This window comes from Tenebrio molitor, chromosome 6 (assembly GCF_963966145.1).
Source record: "Tenebrio molitor chromosome 6, icTenMoli1.1, whole genome shotgun sequence".
Lineage (NCBI taxonomy): Eukaryota > Metazoa > Arthropoda > Insecta > Coleoptera > Tenebrionidae > Tenebrio > Tenebrio molitor.
In genome coordinates, this window is record NC_091051.1 from 2,824,737 (window position 1) to 2,848,155 (window position 23,419).

General features: G+C 40.3%; 1 protein-coding gene across 4 annotated transcripts in view; it reads left to right on the forward strand.

The window, feature by feature from the left end:
- Window positions 1-864: 864 nt before the first annotated feature.
- The window catches only part of LOC138132868 (knob-associated histidine-rich protein-like), a 55,529-nt gene continuing 32,974 nt past the window's right edge, over window positions 865-23,419 (forward strand). The window contains exons 1-3 of one of the 4 annotated variants that reach the window (XM_069050554.1): window positions 1,136-1,924; window positions 9,464-9,881; window positions 9,963-10,725. In XM_069050554.1, coding sequence (XP_068906655.1) covers window positions 9,535-9,881; window positions 9,963-10,641 — 1,026 coding nt within the window. In that variant the 5' untranslated portion in view covers window positions 1,136-1,924; window positions 9,464-9,534 and the 3' untranslated portion in view covers window positions 10,642-10,725. Of the gene's footprint in view, window positions 1,925-9,463; window positions 9,882-9,962; window positions 10,726-10,861; window positions 10,873-23,419 lie in introns of those variants that run through there. The other 3 variants (XM_069050556.1, XM_069050557.1, XM_069050558.1) reach the window with 3 other exon arrangements.

Below are 23,419 nucleotides of genomic sequence, written 5' to 3' on the forward strand. Positions count from 1 at the left end.
ATGTAATTTGGTTTTTTGCACAGCGGGTGGTAAATGCGAATTTGAAGCTTGAAGGGGTGTAAATAAAGGTAGAAATTTGACGGCGATTTAAAGTTCTTTTTTTTAATCAATTGTCAATGTCAAATTCCCTCAAAGACCAGGCTGCACCACACTAAAACCTTTCGTTTCGGAACACTCTCGTAAAATCTCCCTACATCAGGTTTGAGGTTATGTCAGTAATTTTCAAATGTCAGAAAAGTTTCAGGTGTAACCAAATTTTATACCAAAAGACAAGAAATAAAGACGATAGTGACACTAAAAAATGCAACTGAACATAAACAGGAAAATGGGAATTTATTTAATGGGTAATATAAGCAGTTTACCTATTCATTTTCAGAATCTAACCCCCCAATTGTCTACCGAATGTGATTCTGCGGAATTATTATTGGAGGAATGTCCTCAATTGGTTGATTTCCCATCAATTTTTTCCAGTCCTCCCTAATCAGTTCCTCGCAGTGACGAACACTATTGGCCCATTTATATTAAAAGAAAATACCTCGAATATGTGAGCATCTTTTTTACTGCAATTTAGCATGGTCGGTTTTTCTGTCTGCATTTCTTACGTAATCTAGTCATAGCCAATTTTTCTCGTTGTGTTAGATCCTTGCTTTCGGAAACTCATTTTTATTTAAATGTAATTGCGTCTGTGATTGCGGCTTCAGTAGCGCAACGCAAGCGCCTTCACAATTCAGATCAAAATGACTGACATACAGTTGACATTTTACTTTGCCAACCTAATTACTATCAAATAACCAGTGGCTCATACCAACATGACAACACTTTGACAATTGTTTAAAAAAGGACTTTAAATGTGTTTCCACAAAAAAAATCCAGGTGAATGCAAAAAAAAAATATAAAACGTGTGCATTGTGCTGTTTTTGGATGAGATAAATTTAGTAATTTGAAAAAAAAATGCGTTTCTAGATTTTTTCAGGTAAATCAAAATCGAATGTTTTTGGAAAATTTTCAAGTTTCCAAAATATCTGGTGGTGGAAAAAGTTTCGTTTGAATTTAGGGACCGAACTTGCGAGAAAATTCCTTTAGATGTGGAGACTTTATGGTCAACACATCATCCCCAAAGGGACAAGTTCGCACAAGTTAAAACTTTGCCGACAAAATTGTTTGGCTTAAATGCCAAACCAAAACAAAAAATTTTTGGTGGCGTGTCGGATTCCATCTTGTCTCAAAGTTTTTCTTCTTTTTTGGGGGCGAGATATAATTTATGCTTCAATTTCTGGCGAAATCTGTTTATCGACTGCGTTGCGTATAAAGTTGGGAATTCGCAAGTTTAGCAAAGTCCTCTAATGATAAGTTATTGATGTTGCGGTCCAAGTTGGAACAGAAATCAATGCTTGGACCGGACCGTTTTGAATTTTTGGGACCTGGTGGGGGTGTGACTGATGGTCTCGGCGAAAAACCGCCGCGAAAAAGACGAAATCCGTCCGGTACGGAAAAAATCGTGATTAATTGCGGCTCGCCGGCATCGCGAAGACCTCCTCCATTCGTAAATCCCGTCGTGTTTGCCGTCTAAAGTATTGTTAGTGAAGCATTTCCCTTTAATGCCAAATCAATGTTCCAGAGGAAACAAAACTGACAAAAGCACTAAAGCGTTTTTATCTCTTGGAAAGCTTAAGTACTATCCGGTGTGTTGCGTCGGAGTTTCTCTCGCTGTCGCGCTTTGAACTTGCGCCCGAGCTTTCCGCAGGAGGAGGGATAAAAGCACATTTTAACGGACTTTGGCGGGAGTTTGGTTGATATTGTTGGCGGGACAAGTGTCGATGTGCGACGGTTGTTTGTTTTCAACAGTTTTACGTAAGTTTCGCCGACTTGTATTTACACTGGGCGAAGAGATTCCCTTCCGGGCGCATTCACGCTTTCGTCTCATGTAAGTGTCTTCCCAATTTCTAATATTATCGCGAATTTCTTCGAGAAATTGTAATACATATCTATGTCTGGTGCAACATGACGACGCCACTTTCGACCGATCGACGTTTTGCTTTGTTGTGAAGTGTGTTTTTTGCCTCCTACGCTCGAAACCAGACGGTTTTTGGGGGTCACTGTTTTAAATTTCTCCTCGATCCCGATAATTAAAATTGTAAAATTCAGACGCGTCTGTTTCTCCTGAACGGGACGTTCGTAATTTATCTCTTTTTTTATATTTACGGCTTTGTTTTACAGGGAATAAGGATTTGGGAGAGACGGGATGTTCAAGTATTACTTTTTTTTGGAATAATCCTCAGTGAAATGTACGTCCGCTCTCTTTTCGTATTTTTTGCTCTGAAAAAATAAAGCGATTTCTACAGGGAGAACTACTAATGTTGATTAAATAATTAAATATATTTTTTTTCGGCTGTGTAATTAATTAAACACGAGTCTAACTGGGTTTTTAATTTGGAGAGATGTAACGAGTGGGAGTACACTATTTTGGGATTTGTAATGACAAAGATTACGAGCATCGCTGGTTGGTGGTAATTCAGAATTAAACCTCTGGAGGTTTTGCTGTACTTTAAGGTCGTTTAAATTTAATTATGGGCACTTTCTAATTAAATGAAAAAGGGGTTTCACTAATTTTAATTTGCAAAAGGAAATAGGTCGGGACTGTTTCGACACAATGACAATAATTAAGTGTTTTCACTAGTGGAAGTGTTCAAATGTATTTAGTTTTCAAATTTAATAAAAGTGATTTTCATTAGATGGAAATATGGAAATTTTTCGTTCAATTTATCTTCTTTTCACCAATTTTATTTACATTTAGTTGATATTTTACAATTTTTTTAAATACAATTTTGCTTCCACCATTTTTGCACTTTGCAATCTTCGACAGTTGGTACTAAAAATAATGATATGAGCTTTTTCCGTCGTCCTTATTATTATTATAGTGAAATGTATTACACATTAGGGATATAAAAAAGCATTTTATAAATTGATTATTTCCTTCATGTGTTTAGCAACCAAAAAATAACCCGATAAAATTTCTCTAAAATGCACATGTGCAATAATCCGATAAAAAATGTCGGTACCTGATTTTTTTTTTAATAAATTATTTTGAATAAAAAGTATTGGAAATAATGCGTTTGGTTTCATTCTATTCAGGAAATAAATCCGCCGTATACCCCTCGTGCAAAATTTTAATATCGGCAATTTTTTTGCTAATAAACTCAAACATCCATAAATTATTCGGTCAGAAGACCAATTATATCAAATAAAAGCCCTCGACTTCGTCTCGTGCTCTTATTTGCTAATAATTGGTCTTCTGACCTCATTTATGGATATTTTCGTTCATTAGCAAAAAAATTCCGATAAAAAATTTTGCACTTGGGATATAATAAGTGATTATTTGAATAATACAAATACAATATTTTGTTTACGTTTTCAATAATTATTTCCTGCCGCTTCCACAATTTTGTATTTTATAAAATGTTTTATTTTTGTATTGACAAAGCTTGTAATGAACATCTTTTTCACTTTTGTTTGATCGTTAAGCAGTACAATTGTGATAATTTTTAGAATAAAAAAAATATCAGGAAAATCGACTGAAAACAAGCAATAAAACATTGAAAAATTTTCTGTTGACGAATTGATCATTTTCAGAGTTCATATTTTCACACAAATGTGGTTGTCTAAATTACTTGTAATTATTATAGATTCTGTAAAAAACAATTATTAATGTTGATCATTCAAATAACAATTAAAATTTTGATCAAAATATTTTCCGGCGTTCCGCCATTATTAAGTTAAAAAATATTATTTTACAGTACGAAACTTTTTTTAACAAAGTGATCTTATTTTTGGATTTTTGTTGATCACTGAACAGAGCAACGGCGTAATTTTTGTGAGAAAATTTTTTCACTTGCTATTAAATGTCTTACTAGTTTTATCGTTTGTCTTTTCGTAACAAAAATGTGGAAAAATCTCTGTATTTACGAATACATAATTTTGACAGTTAATATAAAAACACATCAAGAATGTGTTTAATTTACTTTTAATTGTTAATAAACCTGTAGAAAGTAGGTTTTATTATTAATTTATTATTAATTAATACTTAAATGACAGTAAAAAAATTTAATTAAAATATCTTCCGGCGCCTCCGCCATTTTCCCCTTGCAACATTTTTAAATTTGTAATTATTAAAGGACCTGTAAAACGTAATTTGTAACGTTAATACGATTTTATAATAACAATGTGAAAATGTCTGTCTCAAATCGCAAATATTTCCCGACGCCTCCGTCATTATTTTTACAAAACAAACATTTTACAGTAAGGCAAGATTTTTTTGTTATTGACAAAATCTGTGCTATTTTTGAATTTTTGTTGATCATTAAGCAATGGCAGGATCTTTTTAGATTTTTTTTTCTAAGTATTAAAGATAGCGACTTGACATTTCTTTCATCGTCCTTGTTACAGGAAAACCCACTGAAATATCGAAACATTGTCTACATTTTTATTCAAAGCCAACATTTTCCACTAATAATCCATCTGGCGAAGCTGTTAAAAGCTACTTTTGTATGTCAATAAACAATCCGGGCCGGCTCCGGGTGCACTCCGAGTCGGCTCCGGGTGCTCTCCAGCTCGGCTCCGGGTAGGTTTCCGGGTGGGCTCCGAGTCGACTCCAAGTGGCTTCCGGGTCGGCTCCGGGTGCTCTCCGGTTCGGCTCCGGGTGCTTTCCGGGTGGGCTCCGGGTGCTTCCCGGGAGAGCTCCGGGTACTCTCCGGGTCAGCTCCCGGTAGTTTCCGGGAGGCTCAGGGTCGCGCCTGGGTGAGCTCCGGGTGATTTCCGGGTCGGCTCCGGGTGGTTTCCGGGTGCTCTACGGGTCTGCTCCGGGCGCTTTCTGGTTCGGCTCCGAGTGGTTTCAATCCTGATTGTTTTTTTGGAGATATGAAGGCAACATTTTCTGCAATCTATCCTGAGCGGCCAATTGTTATCTTTGGTTGTCAGTAAGACAAAAACTAGTTTATTATAGGAAGTAGGTTACATCAAAAATATGAGCAGCTTTCTCGCAAATTTCTTTCATCGACATTCATGGTTTTTTCGTCTCCAATTCTTTACAGTATCGAACTACTGCCGTCTTTTCACGTTGAAGAAACGACTGACGTAAAAGGGATACACTTTTACGTGAAGCCATTCTTCAACTTTAAATTCTTCGCCAATTTTGAATTTTATGCTTTTATATTTAAACTGTCAAATGGATGAAATTTGGCTGACACTCAGAGATACCAAGATTGATTTATAAAACAACTAGGTTTGACATTTTGGCAAGTCTACCAACTTGACAACATTTTGACAATTGTTTATTAAAACGAATTTACTATACTCCCGGAGGATGTTAAAAAGCAAAAACAAAAAAAATAGAATTGGGAACCGTTTTTAAAACTCTACAACTTTTGTATTTAAGGTTTTGTTCTAAAATAATTAGGGGAGCCAATATCCGAGGATTTTTACTTTTACACGTAAAGTGGCCAAATAAAGCCACCGCTAAATTGACATTTTATGTCATCTTTATAAATTTTGGTAATTCAGGCTTTTAAAATGAAAGTTTCTCTGGTAACCAGATACCCATACCTGTCGCACAACATAACAGTGATGGATGTTATGTTGTGTTATCTCCTAGGAGATGATTTTTCAGGTGATTTAATATTTAATTCCGATTTACAATAGAAAAAATTGCTGCCCAGTTTTATTTGGCCGCAACTGTACCAAAATCCATTTTACACCCAGTATGTTACGTGTAATTTTTGTAAATCTGTTTTTTTTTATACTTTTAAAAAGCAAAGTTCAAGGGTTGTTCGGCCTTCAACAAAACCGAAACAAAAGAAAATGGGTAAACATTATTTCAGAAGTTATTAGTATTACCGAATCAGTGGGTTTGCTGCTTGATGAAAAACCTCTGTTAAATCAAACGCCGTGAATCGATTAGGATTTTCCCTTTCGGCATGCAACTTTTACATTTTCATAAAATATACATATTTAAATTCTTCCGACGTTCCGGACTGTGGCAAAATGTATCAATAAATTATTGACTGGCTCCAGGAAACTCCAAACAAGTTTATTTTGAATACATTATCCCGACGGAACGAACGGTCGCCCGAAAAACCGAATCTCCCGTTGCGCAAAATGAAATTTAAAACTTTTAAGTCGCACTAATATAATTAAATCTGCAATAAGCACCGTCTGAGCCGTTCCGGCTTTGATAAACTTAACAGCCTGTCACTCCGACCCGCCACCGATGAGTTTCGATTCTGCCATTGTTCCGGTGCGAACGAGGCGCTTCTTCTTTTTCTTCTCCTTTGGGGCAAGGTTTCTGACAGAGGGGCCAATGTTGACGTATCATTAGGACGGGGCGGGACGGTCAAAGGCTCCTCCGCAAAATAAATTTACGGCGGGTCCCGAATTCCACGCACCTGAAACCCGGCCCGATATCGAACGAAATTCATTAGCGACACAGAGGACCACGAGTTGTGTGACAAACTGACAAAAGGAAATAAAACATGGCCGGCACCGGGTAAGACGAAGTTTTCCTTTGATGTTATATTAGCGAACACATCCCTGCGTTTGTATAAAGCGGGGATAATTCGACGAAAATACCTTAACGATTCGACGTCAGCGGCAGGTCCGCAACAAATTATCCCGGAAAAAATCCAAAAACGCTAATCTCTCCGAACTGTCACTTTTGACGTTTCTCGCTGCGTCCGAACCGATCTCAGACGCGCCTCTCGTTTGCCCCTTCCAGTCGATTTCTTCCATCCGAGGGCCAAAATAAAAGCACCAGAAGCTCGTGTATATGTAACACGGCCTCCGATGTGGAAACACACGTATTTCATTAAAGCTTTCACCACATTAGTTGCGATCGGGGGCGAATAACAAGCCCCTGACGTGACAGCGCTTTCCTCCGACGAAAAATAAACTCGCTTCTGCTAATCGACAGGTAATTAAACGTTTTTCGCCACCTCGTGCGTGTCGCTACTCCACTTCCACCATGTAAACCATATCTCTGCACGAGACGATGATCTATGACGAAAGCGAGTCGGCAAAAGTGACACAGAGTTCGCGTGATTAATTAAAGCGTCATTTAAACCCCGGGTCCGGTTGTGGACAAGCGTGACGGCGAGAAGTGCACGTCACGTGGTGCCGCGGCCGTGCGCCGGCAACGGACGACGTGGTCCCGCCTGTGTACTTATCGCGTGGGGTGATGTCCACAAGAGTGATCTTGAGCGAAACGGCGGTTTGTTGCTTGATTAATGCCGGAGGCGCTCCGTTCGTGATTTATTAGCATACGTATCGTGTCGAGCGAATATTACACAAGTCGGATCATTGAATTCGTTATAAAATATTATGAGGGCAAACAACAACGGCACGCAGACATGTAAAAAACTTGTTTAATTTGTACGAAAAATGTTTGTTCAGTTAACGAATTTTAAACACTGCTTTCAAAGAAAACTTCGCAGGTCTGATCGATATCCATGAAAAATTTATCATTTGCAGACTTTGCCCTCAAACAAATTGACAAACTGCCAAACAATTTGATAAGACATTATCGCCAAATTCCGAATTATTTTCCCACAATCACTTCGTCAGAGGCGGCTCTCGTGGTCTAAATTGCGAATTGGACCAGGGGGGCCGTAAAATCAGGAACGAAGAAGCCGCACGCCGACGAAAAAATTAACGCGGCGAAGCCAAGTCGAGGAGCTAAATTACTTAATATAACCGGATGCGGCCGTAAAAATTTATCCCCGGTGCTGGGCCCCATAAATTAATTTGTATGGTTACCTCAGTGTTTCAATCCAGGCCGGGAATGCCAGATATTCCGTTAATTATCCAATAACATGCCTCGTCCCACGAACAAATATTCCGCAAAAAATCGCACTCGTGGGGGCCCTTCCGTCGACTCCTCGAGTGACACCTAACCTCAATCTTGTGCACACCAACTGACATCCCTACAAAATTCATCAAATAATTCGCAATAAAAACACGATTTTCTCCCGATTTACGCGTTTTTCTGGCATCTTCGACGCAAAACTGCACTTTGGATTCTTGTTGTGGTTGAGGTTAAGTTGACAGGTCACGTGACACAATTCCAAATAAAACAGAGATCAATTAAAACTACCAATTATTTATTGATCTGTTTACTTTTTATCACTGATTCCGTTAATAATTAATTAATTGCGTTAATAAATAATGCGCTTTGTGTCTTATTTCTATGGGTTGTTGACATCGTGCGCCCCTAACCTATAATTTTTGATGTTTGGAAAATAAGTGTTTAAATTGGAACTGGGGAGGATTAATGGAGCATCTGCGTTGGTTTTTTTGAGCGAAATCGGCTAATGAGGAGTTGATTTCTTGGCCGCGGGCTGCAAATGGACTCTCCTTAACGACCGAGAATCGGCGGAGTTAGTTGCGAGCTTTCCAATTATAACTTGAAGGAATAATTACAACAGTTGTAAGCCCGACGATTAAGATTCACCCCGGTTCGCTAATGATGATCTCACAGTCGAGGGCGCCTGTTTCGTTTAACCTGACAATAGTTGTGGCCCCTGCGTTGCGTTAAACCACAGATCGATTACGATATCGACTGTTTGAACTTGAATAGGAAACGGTACATTAGTTTGACTGTTGTAATGTCCCATTCAAAAAGCGGAGTCTTTCGCAACTGCTCCTCTTTAATGACCCGGAAAATTACCATGAAGATTGCTCATACGGCTCCAGTGGCGTGTCGCGGTGACCGATTGAGGCGAAGACGGAGGGTTAATCATATTCCGAAAAATTGGACCACCAAGTTCTTCCGACGTGAAATTTACATAATTTACGCGGCCCCCAACTGTAATTTTCAACTTTTTAGATACCAACCTTGCGTTAATTAAGGCCGAGTCGGGAAACAAATTTTTTATGATTCACTTGTTGAGCGAAGACGGGACAAGGAGTGTATTTATTCAGAAAAATTTTGTTTAATTGACTTTTATCCAGCCGCTTCCTCCAGGAACCAGTGAATTATTCATGGACGGGTCCACCACTCAGATTTTTAAATTAATCTGCAGCGGCACTAACAAAAATGGTCGTTTATTTTTCAAATGCAATTTCCCGGTGATGTTTTCGCGTGTGTGAGCCCCAATTGCACTCGTTCCTCATCAGGTGAACGTTTCAATTTAGAATAACTCGATTTGGTTGTGCAACGGTGGGGTCCACCAGCCCAATTAGGCCTCTCGGTCCGTCGAGCAGTTTTTCTTGTCCGTCGATGTGTGATCGAATTTGTCGCCTCATCGCGTTTCCGCAACGATTATTAAACGCTTTTTGTATAAAATTCCAAGTCGATGGGGCAATCGCCCCCTTCTCGGTCAACCGTGGAGGCCCAGATGTGACAAATTCAATTAGCGGCGAATTTCTTCACAACGTCCTTAGCTCTTATTCATACATTACAACACGACAATTGCAGAATTCGCCGGTCTCGACTATAAAAAGCCGCCTCGGCGGCGTTCCTCCATCAGTAGTGCCCCATTCGGAGAAATGAAGTGTCTGTTGTTACTGGCGGCGCTCTTGCACGGCGCCACCTCCGCCGAGAGCGTCTACATGAAGCGCTCCGAAATCGAAGACCAGGAGTCTTCCGCGTCGGGTTACGCGTATCAGCTTCACTCCGGGGGGCCGTTGAGTTACGCGGCGCCGCTCGGGGGCTTCAATCGTTTCGCCTATCCGCCCCTCGCGCTGGGAGGCTACACGCAGGAGCTGCCGCTGCAATTACCGCTGGAGGAATACAAGCCGCAAGCGGCCCTGGGAGTCTACCCCCTCAACTCGTACGGGCTGCAGCCCCATCCCTACGCCCTCAACGCCGTCCCGCTGCAGACGCCGACGCTCAGGTATGATAATGATCCGGGGTAATGTTTGCGTTAGCTCCAACAATAACAGACCGGCTCTGGTAAACTGGTGTTTTTGAACAGCGCCGCCCCCGTGCCAGTCCCCGTGGCCATCTCCGACTCCTCCAACTTCGCCAAAGGCGGCGGCTCGACCTACTCGGACGCCAACCAGCAGAGCCACGGCGAGAAGGGCGCCACCGGGTACAAGACCGTGCAGGAGTACGACAAGGGGGCGCAGGCCAAGCACGACAACCAGGGAGAGAAGGAGTACCACAGCCAAGAAGGGGGGCACAAAGCGGCCCACCACGACGAAGCCGGCCATTACGGACAGAAGGAGGAGGCGGCCAAGGGCTCCCAAGGGTCGCATTTTCACCAGTCCAAGAGCCACAAGAAGGGCTCCAAGACAACAGGTTTCCACAGAGTTCATCACAAAGATGAATATAAGAAGGATCACTCCTTTTACGATGAATCGGATTCGAGCGGACACTTCAACAAACACGGCGATTACGATTCGCACCGTGCGTCCGAAAAGGGCGGATTCGAGAAAGGGGGACACGAGGATAAGGCTTATCAAGCAGGGGAGAAGGGAGCTAAAGGATTTTTGGACAACGGGAAGTATCTCGACCAGAACAGCGGGTTCAAGGGAGAGGAAGGGAAGCAGTCCCATTATAACAACTTCCAGGAGTACGCCAAGAAAGGGGACCAACAGCAAGGTAAGGAGCACGGATTCGTCAAGAAAGAAGTGTTGCAAGCGCAACAATGATCACAGCGAGGACACCCTTACTTCAGCAGTTATTATTTATTTTGTGTTTGTTAATTTATTGCCTAATAAAGCTTTGTGATATTCCTTAATTGTTCATTGACATAACCTCAAAATTGGCGGTGCTTAAAGTGACACGTCACGTCACGTCTCATTATCGTTTTAACTCGAACATAACCTCAAATTTTAATTAGTTTGTCGGTGATTAAAAGTATGGGGCAGAGAGCTGCACGTGTAAATCGTCTCTTTGAATGTTGTTTTTGTCGAGCTAGAGCATCGGCCCGTTCTCACATAGATAAAAGCAAACAGTAATTAGTGAGAGCAAGTGCGTTTTGCTTTAATCACAAAAATACTCCTGCACTCTCGTCTAAACATGTCTCTGTTGTAGCACCGCCGCGATTGCAAACAATGGAGTCGTTCGCGTGCCTCGCATTTTTGAAATCTCCCAGTCAAGCAACAAGCAATTTTTAATCCAAACAACGCGCCGTGCCCCATTCAGAGCCGGCGTTTTGTTATTAAGCGCACCCATCCAATCCAGAATTTTCCATTAAAGTGAAGATCAAACAAACTTGAGCCGAAGTGAGTCGCACGTTCGAGACGAACGATTCAATTTGAAATATTAATAACTAGTTTCCGTTGAGCCTCGCCTCAACTGCTTGACTTCCTGGTGAAACGTCCCATCCAATTACGCATCCCGTTGGCGTCTTCAAGTCGATCGGGCTCGCATGTCCCACTTTTATTGGTTAATTTGAGGCCGGCCGACTCGCTCCTCTGTAATCTGAATAACAGCAGGGCGAAAAGTAGCTTCAAAGGCCTTCCCGTCGGTCAACGCAGTCCCAACGAACACGGGGGCGAGGCCGTGGTGTATTTACTCGCGCCAGGTCGAGAGCATTCTAAACGCTTTTTACGGGGGGCGTAAGTGATGGATAGTTTATAACGTGACGTATTCATTAATGTCCTTATCTTGAAGCTTCCATTAGGGGCGCCGCGACGGTAATAACAAAGCCGACGCGATTTTCATTATTTATTTTTTATCGCGCCCAAAACGTATGGAACTTTATGACGGGAATAAATCAGAAACGAGCCAGATACAACGGTTTACAACTAGGTGGCGGCACCGATTTTACAACTAGGCAACCAGTACTGCGTCGCGTGTCATGATCATTCTTTTTCCAGACGCTTGGGTCACAGTTCAAGGACATTTTTTCCCACAACTCCCCCTGGATACGTTCTGGGGGCGGCTAAAGCGGTAAAAATGGCGCCATTAGGTCCAGGTTAAAGGAACCGACTTGTGAATATTCATGAGGGAGTTAAGTGGCCTCATGCGTAGAACTATGGATTTAATTAAAAAGAAGATTAGCTGTTGTTATCAAGCACTTTGAGTTCAATATCAAGTAAGCGGCGGCCTTTAATTTTCCCTAGATAAGGGGATTCCGGGCGATTAGCATTCCTTTACGGGAGAATTTGCATATTTTTCTCATTTTTCTAATACTGTCGTAAAGAATGAAAATTTGTTGTTGACGTTTCGTTCGTCAGGAGATCCCCCAATATCCTGAATTTTAAAGTAATTAAGACGTTTCCTGCGTCACGATTGAAATTTTCAAGCAGTAATAAAATGTCATAAATCACGAATTTCATAAAGTTGCACAAAGCATAATTGCTGTTAATTATCAGCGCTGGAACATCATCTTTTGTTGCGCCGGATTTATTGTTGTGTAATTTGAAAGGACTGAGCGTCCCTCACCCTTTCGCGTTCACTCAAAAAATTCTTGTAGTTTTTTTTTAATCGGTCGCCTGTTAATTCCGGGATTGTTCTAATTATGCAATGTCAGAGGCATGCCGGATGCCCACCCCGGATCTCATTTTCGAAGCAATTTGAAAGAAAACGCGAGATTCCAGTGGAGGAACCGCCCCCGAAGGTTCTTATCCGGTGGCGGTGGCGCTTCTAATTGAATTTATTTTATTGCAAGTGAAATTTCGGCCGACTTCATTCACCCAGACCAGTCCGCCGCTGACACATCTTCGCCGTTTAATTAAATATTCTTCTGGGAAATTTCCAGTGCAATTTAGCATCACGGGGCGGCGGTTTTTTCCGGCGGGGTCGTTTTTAGTTTTGAAGCGGCGAAATCTAACTCGATTAAAATCTTTGATTGCGTCCAACTCCAGTGCCGCCGCCTGCAATTAATATCAGTTAAATCAGTTAAGAGCTCTTCGCAATTTCAATGTCACATTTCATCTGCGAAGTTTTTAATTGAATCGCTCACGAAATCTGATAGGACAAATTGGAATGCAACGGACTGGTCCCGTTCGCGCTATTATGTCGCCGCCTCCAACTAATCAATTAGGGATTAAGCCGTTTCCTGGAACGTTCCCGAAATTAGCTAATTATTAATTTAGTTACGTTTAGGTGTTGGAGCCTGAAATGTTGAGCGCTCAACCGCTTTCTTGCTGTTTAACTTTTGTCTCGGGACCTTTTCCTTTGGCGCTCGCCAACTTTGCGTCGCTCCCAGAGCATAAATCGGATTACGGTTAAACAAAATATTTCCCAAACTCGATATACCACCGAAAATGAGAGTGGAGGAGTCGCGACTCGAAGAATCGACGGAACGGATGCGGGTATCATCTCAATTAGATGCTTCGACGAGATTGTGTCGTGTTTTTTAGCGATGTCGATCTCGATAAATAATGACGATGTTTCCGATTACGAAAGAGAATAATGCATTTTATGGGAAGCTCTCGAATCTTCAATTAGTCCACCGATGGAATTGATGTCCGAAAAAATAAATTGCTAATCGATAAATCGATGTTTGTACAGGGGCGGCGGTAAAAAATCGAGAATCGGGTCGCGTCGAGGGGGTGGAAGCCTTAATGTTTATCGAGTCTGGAAAGTGGGGCTTTCATCTATAAAATGATTGTCGAAAGTTTGATTTTTTTGTGAAGAAGTACTACTTTCACAAGCTAATAAATAACTTCGTTAAAATTTTCTCAAGTAAATTGAGTGGAATAAAATTACAGGCGATATTTTTACTTTTTTCAATTAAACAAGAAATAAAAAAATTGTTTTGTAGATCTTGTTATAACGAATTCAAGGGAGAAAGCTCCATATTTTTTTATGTTTGATGTTAACGAAATGAAATTGTTGCCTGAATATTGAAAAAAAGGTGGGGGCGCCGGGACAATTTAGAATTTGCTTTGAAAATAGGTACATTTTATAAAACATGATATACAGGGTGTATTTTTAGAATGTGCCGAAATTTTACCTACGAGGTTGTAGGACAACGTAGAAAACTAAAAGCAATTTAAAAAAATTGTGGCTCAAAAAATAAATGTCATTTTATTTTTTGACTTAGAATTTTTTAAATATTTTTTCCGAGTTCTACATGAAGCCAGTAGCTCGTGGTTAAAATTTGTGCACGCATTTCAAAAACACCCTGTATATTTTTTAAAGAATCCAATAGAGAACATTTCATATTTTTGCTTTTAATTTTAAATCTGAAATTTTCAGTCGACTAAAGCTTAAATGATTATTGACCATCGACGTAATAAATTGCCAAAAACAGCTTTTAACAGATTTTGTTATGGAAATTTTATATTGTTTATTCTGATTGTAAATAAAAAATCAATCGAACATTTACAAATATTGTTCTGATAAATTTAAAGGTAAAATTTTATTTCCAATTTTTGTCATTTGTCATGAAATGACTGGTTTTGCGTTGTTTGTCATGCTGAAAGCGCTCTAAAAACTACATATTATAGATTTTTTATGCTGGATACGTAACGGTTGACCTAAAAACATTATCGACATGTTTTGTGACAGTAATAACGTCGACAAATTATTCATTAATAATTTGAGTTACTGTTTAAATTAACCTTGCCGGATAACATGGGACAATTATGTTTCCGTGTATGCCGCCTATGTGTGGAATCCCCCGAGATATTCTATATATAACTGACATTCCAGTAAAGTTATCGCGTTAATGATTCCATTCTAGAATTACCATAACTTAAGTAAAACCAAACTATGTCCATCGACGAAACAATCTCTTCAACTGCCTCAAACAAAATCTGGAAATGAATGCATTTCGAAGCGAAGCACTTCAGCCGGCTCATGTAGAATTCATCGGCGGCAGATGCATCTGGTTTTAAATGTCGCCGCCTCCACTCAGATAGGCCCACCGAAACCGCCTCTTTGAATCGAAAAGTGATTCGTCTGAATCAGTCTTCCTACTCAGCCAGATCCATTACGACTTGCGTTATCAGCCCTCGGATGCTGCAGGCACACACTCTGTACATCTCAAGTCTTGAACAGCAAATTAGGTCCCGAACACAAAGCTTTGAAATCCTGCAGGATTCTGCGGCGATGCGCCGAAACACATTTGGCTTTACATACATCACATTTACATGTAAATATTTGTTACGGTGTTTGCGAGGGGGGCGCCGCTGCCAGACCTGCGATGGAGTCATTATCGCCCCTCGATTAACATGGCCCACACATGACGGTGCACTTTTAGCCCGTCGATCATTAATCCTCGGGGCACATCTTCCAGGCGGCTTCTTTGAAATCCATCCGCAATAAGCGCATTAATAATTCATGGTGCGGCCGTAATGTTTGCCACAAAATATACTTCATTATTTAATGGTTTAAGTCGACGGGGCCTTTATGGTCTTTGTTTAACTTCGTGTCATTTAGATTAGTAACACAAAGGCGTTTTGTTTGCCTGAAACTTTAATAACTCGCGGAGCCGATGTTTTATTATTATGTGGAAGGTTTTTGTTGACGGAAGGTTACCGACCATTAGCGATATCCTCGGAAGTTTGCAGACAACACGCCCTCGTCCTGAATACGGGATCACTCATAATCATTTTATCAATGTCGGCGGGAAATAATACCGACGGAAAGGGGGCGCAACGTAACCGGGGAACCGAGTTCCCTAGACAAATCGGCCTTGATTGCGAACGTTTTAGATCTCTTTGCTGTTTTTTTCAACTAATAGTTATTTGTATATCAGGGCCGCGAAATCATTCTTTAACGTACCGAGAGAAAAATTGTCGCCGAGGCCGCTTGAGGCCGAGGCAGCACAATCTCAAGGATGTTAAAGCATTTCGCGGCCAAGGTGTACACAGCCGTCGTTAAGAGCAACGGCCGCGAAATTGGATTTCGCGGCGTGATTTAGATACGCGAAATGCACGTTTCGCGTACGGTTGCACCAAAAAAATTATTAAACGCCTGTAGCTCCCATATGAAACAAGTTATAGCAAAGCTTCTCCTCTTCAACGCCCTTCTCTCTACCGAAAGCACTGATTCTTCTCCAGCTCCGCACGTTTTTTTTGGACACCCTGCGGCACCATCTCGCCTCTCCTTTAATCGCCCCACGCAAAATTACAGCCCCGCCAGGAGTTGTTTGATTATTTCCCCCAGATAAAAGAGCGAAAGAGAGTCGAGTGGCGAGTAGCTGTCCGGGTTTGTTTTATCAAACTGACGATAAGCATCTTAAACCTCACGTCCTTTGTACAGAATTGACTCCTCTTCGGCGGTCGTAAATTGTGAAAGATAAAGCACGTTAAGTCTGGAAGTCGGAAGAGTTTATGGGAAAAAATCCGAGATAATTGGAAGAGCATCGCCGGGTATTGGACTTTGTCAGGAGGAGGTCACGTTTGACGGATTTTCCGCAAGGATGCATCCGGTATCGCTGTAATTGCGTCGACAAAAATGAAGAAGAGTCGTTGCCGCAACTTTTTCTTTGATGATTATTTTCAAAGCTGGAACAACACGTTTCTGGTTAGCGAAACTTTCAGTATTTACCTTTGATTAATTATGCTTACAAACTGTGTTGCTCGAGTCCTTCAATAATATTATTTGTGGAAATGTTGCCAACAAAACAGTTTTGTATATTGGATAGTGTGGGGTGCACTTTTTCCCCCCAAACTTAAAATAATTGTCGCTTTGTGTGGTGTTTCGGGCGAGTTATCTCGCAAAATATTTATGGCGTAGAGCGCCGGATTACAAATGCACGTTAATGCACCCCAAATTTCCCTTTCCCGCTGTTTATTACGAAATCACTTTTCTCCTGAAAACTCTTAAATTCAATCTCCTGAAAAATAAATTCCGCAGTTTTCAGCCATTAATATTAATCTGCAACGCGCTTCTATTTAGACTTATAAATATTTCACCGCCCCATTAATTTCGAATCGATTCTCCCCCATGATTGCATTTTTTCCCGCACTGCATCAGTGACGGAAGCGGAATGTGGCACAATTTACTCCCTCGAAAATGAAATGGACGCTTAAGGGCTTTCCGGGTAAATCCCTTTCTAGGTGTGCGAGAAGGGCCAATATTCCCTTTTATAAAGCTTCGTATAAAAAGAACCCGATATCGCGATATATATTCTATTATTCAGTAAACAGATTTTCATTTTATTCGGTTGGCAACAAAACGGCCTCCATTTCGGAGATGTAATGCGCTTTTTAATGCGACAGGACCAAGTTGGACCTGCGGTTCAGTAATTGTTCCGGTACGCTCCTGGCGGCTTTTCATTTGTGCTATTTCCCAGCGACATTGATAAAATGATTATGAGCGGAATTGTATTCAGGAGAAGAGAAACGTCGAGCTTCGAGGACGTCGCCGCGGCAAGAATCTCGTCGAGGTAATAAAACAGGTTCTGCGAATTAAAGATAAACAACTTGGAATAACGATGCATTAAGGATTAAGGGATTCATAAAATGCATCGAATCCATTAAGTAATGTTTAAATTAAATATTTCCACGTTAATTTTTAATTTGTAAGATAATCCACCGTTTCCGCTATTTCGAGATAGATAGAAATGTGATGTTTTCTCCTTTCGTTCTGGAATAACAAGATTTATAGAGCGCAGTTCTAGAGATTGAAATTTTTTCCTGACATTCGTTATAACAAGATTTATGAAAAAGTGGTTCTCAGTCGTATCCACCAAGAAAAACGTCACCTTTATTTATGAATTAAATAAATAAACGTAATGTTTAGTGCTGTACCTAGAACTTGACCAAAACACAAGCTTGGCCCAAATAGTATGTCAAATTATTTTTCTCTTGTCTTCAGATCAAATACGGAAGCCAAAATTTATTCCAAATGAGGAACTCCTGAAAAGTAATTGAGCGTTGGAAACATAATAGTTATTTACGAACCAAGTGCGGGAAGACGATGTTCCCGCATGAGCGCATTTTTTAAAGCACGAGCGACGAAGGAGCGAGTGCCTTTAATTAATGCGCGAATGAACGGAAGATGTCTTCACGCAAGTTGTTTTAATACATTAAACATAAACGAACATAAAACCAAGAAGGCAGTGATCTTTGGTTATTGGAAACAATTGCTTCACTTGATATTTCAATTTTTGCAATAATTTGTGAATTTTGTAGGAACAATTTTCAACGATTATAAATCTTTCCGTAATTTCTTAATGCAGGAAGACCCAGGGAAGTTGTATTTTATGAACTAAATTTTATTATTATCAAGACAGATTTTTTTTGAATGCCTCAAAGGCCCAGTGTTTTTTGCAATTTTTACATTCGAGTCGACCGGGAAGCACTCGTTTCGGAGCGAGCGTTGGATGTTGTAAGCGCTGCTTTCAAGGCTATGAGTACAAAAAATTTCAAAGAAAACCGTTGATACTACCTTGAAGGGAGGTTGGAGTTGGAGATAAAGAGAAATTCTGAACTTAAAATATCGACTGTTGCTCATATTCAAGAATCAGCAACTGAAATCAAAAGAAATCTGTTCAAAAAATAGAACCAAATAAAAACTAGTCTGTTCCATAACTTGGAACTTGGACTTGCAACTCTTGTGTTCAAATGATATGGAGTGGTCTGGGTCTGGTAAAAACATGGGTAGAGGAACGGAGCTGGGAAAAATAGAAAAGTTGTTACCTAAGGAGTAGAAATGGGAATGTCAAGGGGCAAAAGGAGGAAAGAAGAAAGGAAGAGCTGCTGGAGGATTAATACCAGGGGCAAAATTGGGGATTAAAGAAAAGGGAGAAGAACACGGATGTAGGGAAAGAAACGTACTTATAGGCAATAAATGGTGGAAAATACTGGCAACATACAGCAAAGAGATGAAGACAACAAGAAGAGGTGTCGAAGATACAATAAAAGAAAATAAAGAAGAATGTATGCTCATGGGAGGGGACTTCAACGGGAGAAAAGAAAATCCAAAGACAAGGTGGAAGATGCAGAAGGGAAGAGATGGAATGGATTGAAGAAAATGGATGGGAAGTATTGAATGGGAAGAAACAGGGGTACGAAGAAGGGGATGGATCTATATAGGTAGCAGAGGGGAAACAATGATAGATTACGATATAGAGCAGTCAAAATTTTTCTCGTGGGGGAAAATAATGACAACATACAGCAAAGAGACGAAGACAACAAGAAGAGGTGTCGAAGATACAATAAAAGAAAATAGGGAAGAACGTATGCTCATGGAGGGGACTTCAACGGGAGAATTGGAGAAAGAAGAGCAAGAAATTTATGGAGAGAGGAGATGGTAAAAGAAAATCCAAAGACAAGGTGGAAAATACAGAAGGGAAGAGATTGATGGAATGGATTGAAGAAAATGGATGGGAAGTATTGAATGGGAACAAGCAAGGGAACCTATATAGGTAGCAGAGGGGAAACAATGATAGATTACGGTATAGAGCAGTCAAAATGTTTGCCGGAAGGAACAAGCGTTTTGTCAACCAGTGTGAGTTACGGAGGATGTGCTGCAGCATCTTTCTTTTGATAGATTTGCGTCTAGATAATTTAGAAGCTTGATGATCAGTCCGATTTACCTGCATCATCATAAACCTGCCCACTCTCGCCTCCACCCCAAGGTGATAGAGTGTGTGATACTGATTAAAATTTCCAGTCTAACAGAGCGAGATGTTTATGGATGCGATAAATGCGATTGCGGAGCAACGTCTAACCGTACAACGTCTCGCGATCCCTGTTTTGTTGTTGTCGGAGCCATTTACGGAAGGAAACTCAGTCTTGGCGGTCTGGTTATTCTCACTTTGAATTAATTATAACTTTCGAGCACAATACTGCTAATGCTCCGTTCGCCCGATTTTATTTCGCACAACTTCCCCTTAACTTCGCCTGTCGGATGATTAGGCGGGACGTTTACGGGATTCGTAAAACGAGCCGAGTCACAGCCAGACGCCGACCCGTTATGGGACCGTCTGACACGTGATGGATGTCTGGAGACGGCGGAAAATCGAAGCGATGGCTTTGCAAAAGAGTCGATCCCGCAGCCGAAGTATGTACGTGCAAATCGGGGAATTAATGGATTTTTGCGTTTTCACATCAAAGTGCCGAGTGATAATCGAGTTGACAGCCGTCACAGTCGGAACGAATCAATAATGTTTTGTCCGGATTAATTTCGGGGGCTTCACGGCTTCCCCCGAACGGCCGGCGGGGTGCTGGCTTCACCGGAAGGGTGAGAAAAAAAGGGAAGTTAACTGAGAAAGCTCGTTGTGCTTGGATTATTCACCAACCTCGCCACTCTTCAACCTGCTGAAATCTCCTTAAATTAATTGTGGGCCTCTAATCTGGAAGGGCATTATGCGGCTTTCCTCATACACCGTTACATGAATCATGAAGGTTCTCTTCAATACGTCCGGACTTAACCCCTACAATTAATAGAGCTTTTTGGAATCTCAGATAAACCGGATTTGTGCACCGAATGCGCAACATTCCAGTGGACACCGGGGGTGAGTTACGGCGCCCTTGCTCTTTTACCGCCCTCGAGCACGAAAGCGTCGCGGTCGTGGCTCATAAACAATACAAATTCAGTTTTTCCCAACTCCGGCGGGCACTTCCGGAGTTGCGAAGGGCGAGATAAGTCGGAAGGGTTGAATCTGTCCGGGCGGTCTGTTTTGTTTGGAATTTATCGAGGCGGAGATAACGAGATGCGTTACTTACCGGCGATAGTGAAAGAAACAACACAATAAAAATAAACAAACATAAATAATTCATCGAAGGGAAGAGTAACGAAAACAATGAATTAATTCCGGTGACGCGGACAAGATATATCTGGGAGTGGGTAGGAGGGGTGGGAGAAAGTTTGCCGCACCATCCGCTCAAGAACGTGATGCAATAAGGAAAAGGATTAATTATGCAAATGGGAATTTTACAAGCACTTGACTCATATCATAAGCGCTAATCTCGGCCATTGTCGGTTTATTAAAGGACTATTCCAATTATATCGCTTATTGTTGAGCTTACGTACTTGCCGAGGGGAGGACCCAGACGAACAACCTGTGGATTAAATATGACTAAAGTTTATGTCGTTCTTTGCGACGCGAGATTACAACATGTCGGGAAATATGGCCAAGTTTAAATTGGAACGGGGACGTCTTGCAAGACTCTATTATCCGTAACTAGACGTCGCTTCCGTACATAAAGCTAAAAAGGTCTGGGAGATGTTTGAGATGTTGTAAAACGAGAATGTGTTGTGGAGTGATAAGATTTTTTAGAAAAATCAAAAATGGTGGAGGCGCCGGGAACTAAACGAATTTAATTGTCCAGTAAATTTGTTTGATTGGTTGAACAAGAACGAGTTTTGTAATTGTTATTTGTAGAACACTGGAATATTTTCAAACTATAGAAATTGTGGATGTGGCTGACAGATATTCGATTATGTATATTGCCTGAATATGTAAATGTGGAAAACGAAATTGAAGATTTTGTTCGATTAAATACTGCAGGGAAAGCTTATCTGTTATTCTGTTGGCGGCACAGTTAAGAGTGTCTCCAGAGGATTGAATTCTTTTAACCACTGGAAAATTTTCACCGTTCACACTTGAGACCAATAAAGGCTAAGTGATTTTGGTTAAATATTTTTCCTTTGCTCAACCCTTTGTAAAAGCTACACGACGATGTCAAACATTCATCAAGAAATCTAGAAAATGTTTTGTAAAAATGGTGGAGGCGCCGGGATTGTTATTTCAGAAAGTTGCAATATCTACTAAATATTTGAAGGACTGTCTTATAGAATTAATTGAGGCGAATTGAATACAAAAAACGGCAGGATTATCTTTTGATTATATTAGTCAAGAAAAATGCTAATATACAGGGTGTTATTGAAAGTTGTACAGATATTTTAACCACTAGCTACTGGTTTCATGTAGAACTCGGAAAAAATATCTAAAAAGTTCAATGTCAAAAAATAAATGTCATTTTATTTTTTGACAAAATTTTTAATAGAATAAAATGCCATTTATTTTTTGAGCTACAATTTTTTTTTATTGCTTTTAGTCTTCTACGTTGTCAAACAACTTCGTGGGTAAAATTTCGGAAGATTTAAAAAATACACCCTGTATATCATATTTTATAAAATGTACACCAATGCGGTTTCCTTGTTTTAAAGCATATTTTCTATAGGTTACTTCGCATTGGCGTACATTTTATAAAACATGATATACAGGGTGTATTTTTAAAATGTGCCGGAATTTTACCTACGAAGTTGTTTGACAACGTAGAAGACTAAAAGCAATTTAAAAAATTGTAGCTCAAAAAATAAATGTCATTTTATTTTTTGACATAGAATTTTTTAAATATTTTTTCCGAGTTCTACATGAAGCCAGTAGCTCGTGGTTAAAATATCTGTACAACTTTCAATAACACCCTGTATGTTTCGCAAAAATGGTGCAGACACCGGATATAATTTCTACTAGAATCAGCCATATGTTTGTTGCTGTTTGAGTTAAGTAAAATCTAAAAGCAATGTTTTATAGATTCAACTGCGTAGTATTGAATACAAATGTTGAAAAAATACTTGAGGCACCATAATACTTTTTATTAATAACATATCTGGCTATGTATGAACTTGGTGAAATAAAATGTAATATTCAAAAAGCTTTTTTTTTGACCAGAATCTACCCACACACTCTTTCCTGATATTATCCAACATGCTCGTAAATCACATTCTACGTGGGCTTAAACTCGGTTTAAAAGTTGGCGTGGGACACCTGCATTGCATGTGTTTGTTTCATACAAACATTTAGACAGCTTTATAGCCGTACTTTCCTGCCTGAGATTTACTGCATCTTGATTGGAATATTCAGCCGTACCAAACATTTTTTAGCCAAGTTTCAAAACCGAGCTACACAATAGTAATTTATTATACGAGTTTTATAAGAAACCATTCTGTTGCACGCGTTTTTTAGAGCACGACGAGCGCAGCGAGGAGCAAACCAGTGCGACAAAATGGCTTATAAAACGCGTGTAATACAATCTTTTTTCTATTTTGCCCCTATTTTAAATAAAAAAAAAGTTAAAAACAATGCTAGGAAAATTAATTTGGGAGATATAAGGGGTTGGTAACACTGGTAACTAGACGAACAATTGCAAGTTTTGCATTTAAAGCGTAGTGATCACCTAGCACCCACTCACTGTGAGTCACTGCCAACATAAAAAATTTAAGTAAATGTTCCTGAAACCGGTACCGAAAAGAACTCCTTGAGTGTTATACTGACTGGATGGTGAATGCGCCGGGAGAAGTTCAACTGAAATGTTTTGATGTTTCTGGTATTTACAGCTTTAAAAGGGAATTAAAAACTGCATTTTACGTCCGGTCGCACCAGCAAAAACTAATATTGCTGCAGTTGGGAGTTGTAAAATGTAAATTTCCATTTTTTTTGTCCTTTCGAGGAGTCGCCGACTCTTTCATCCCCTATTTAGCCGCGGTGAACCCGTTTTAAATACCGAAGGCGTCTATTTCCGTACCAAAATCGGTGGGGCCCAACCGGAGGTGAAAATCAATTTGGCGATG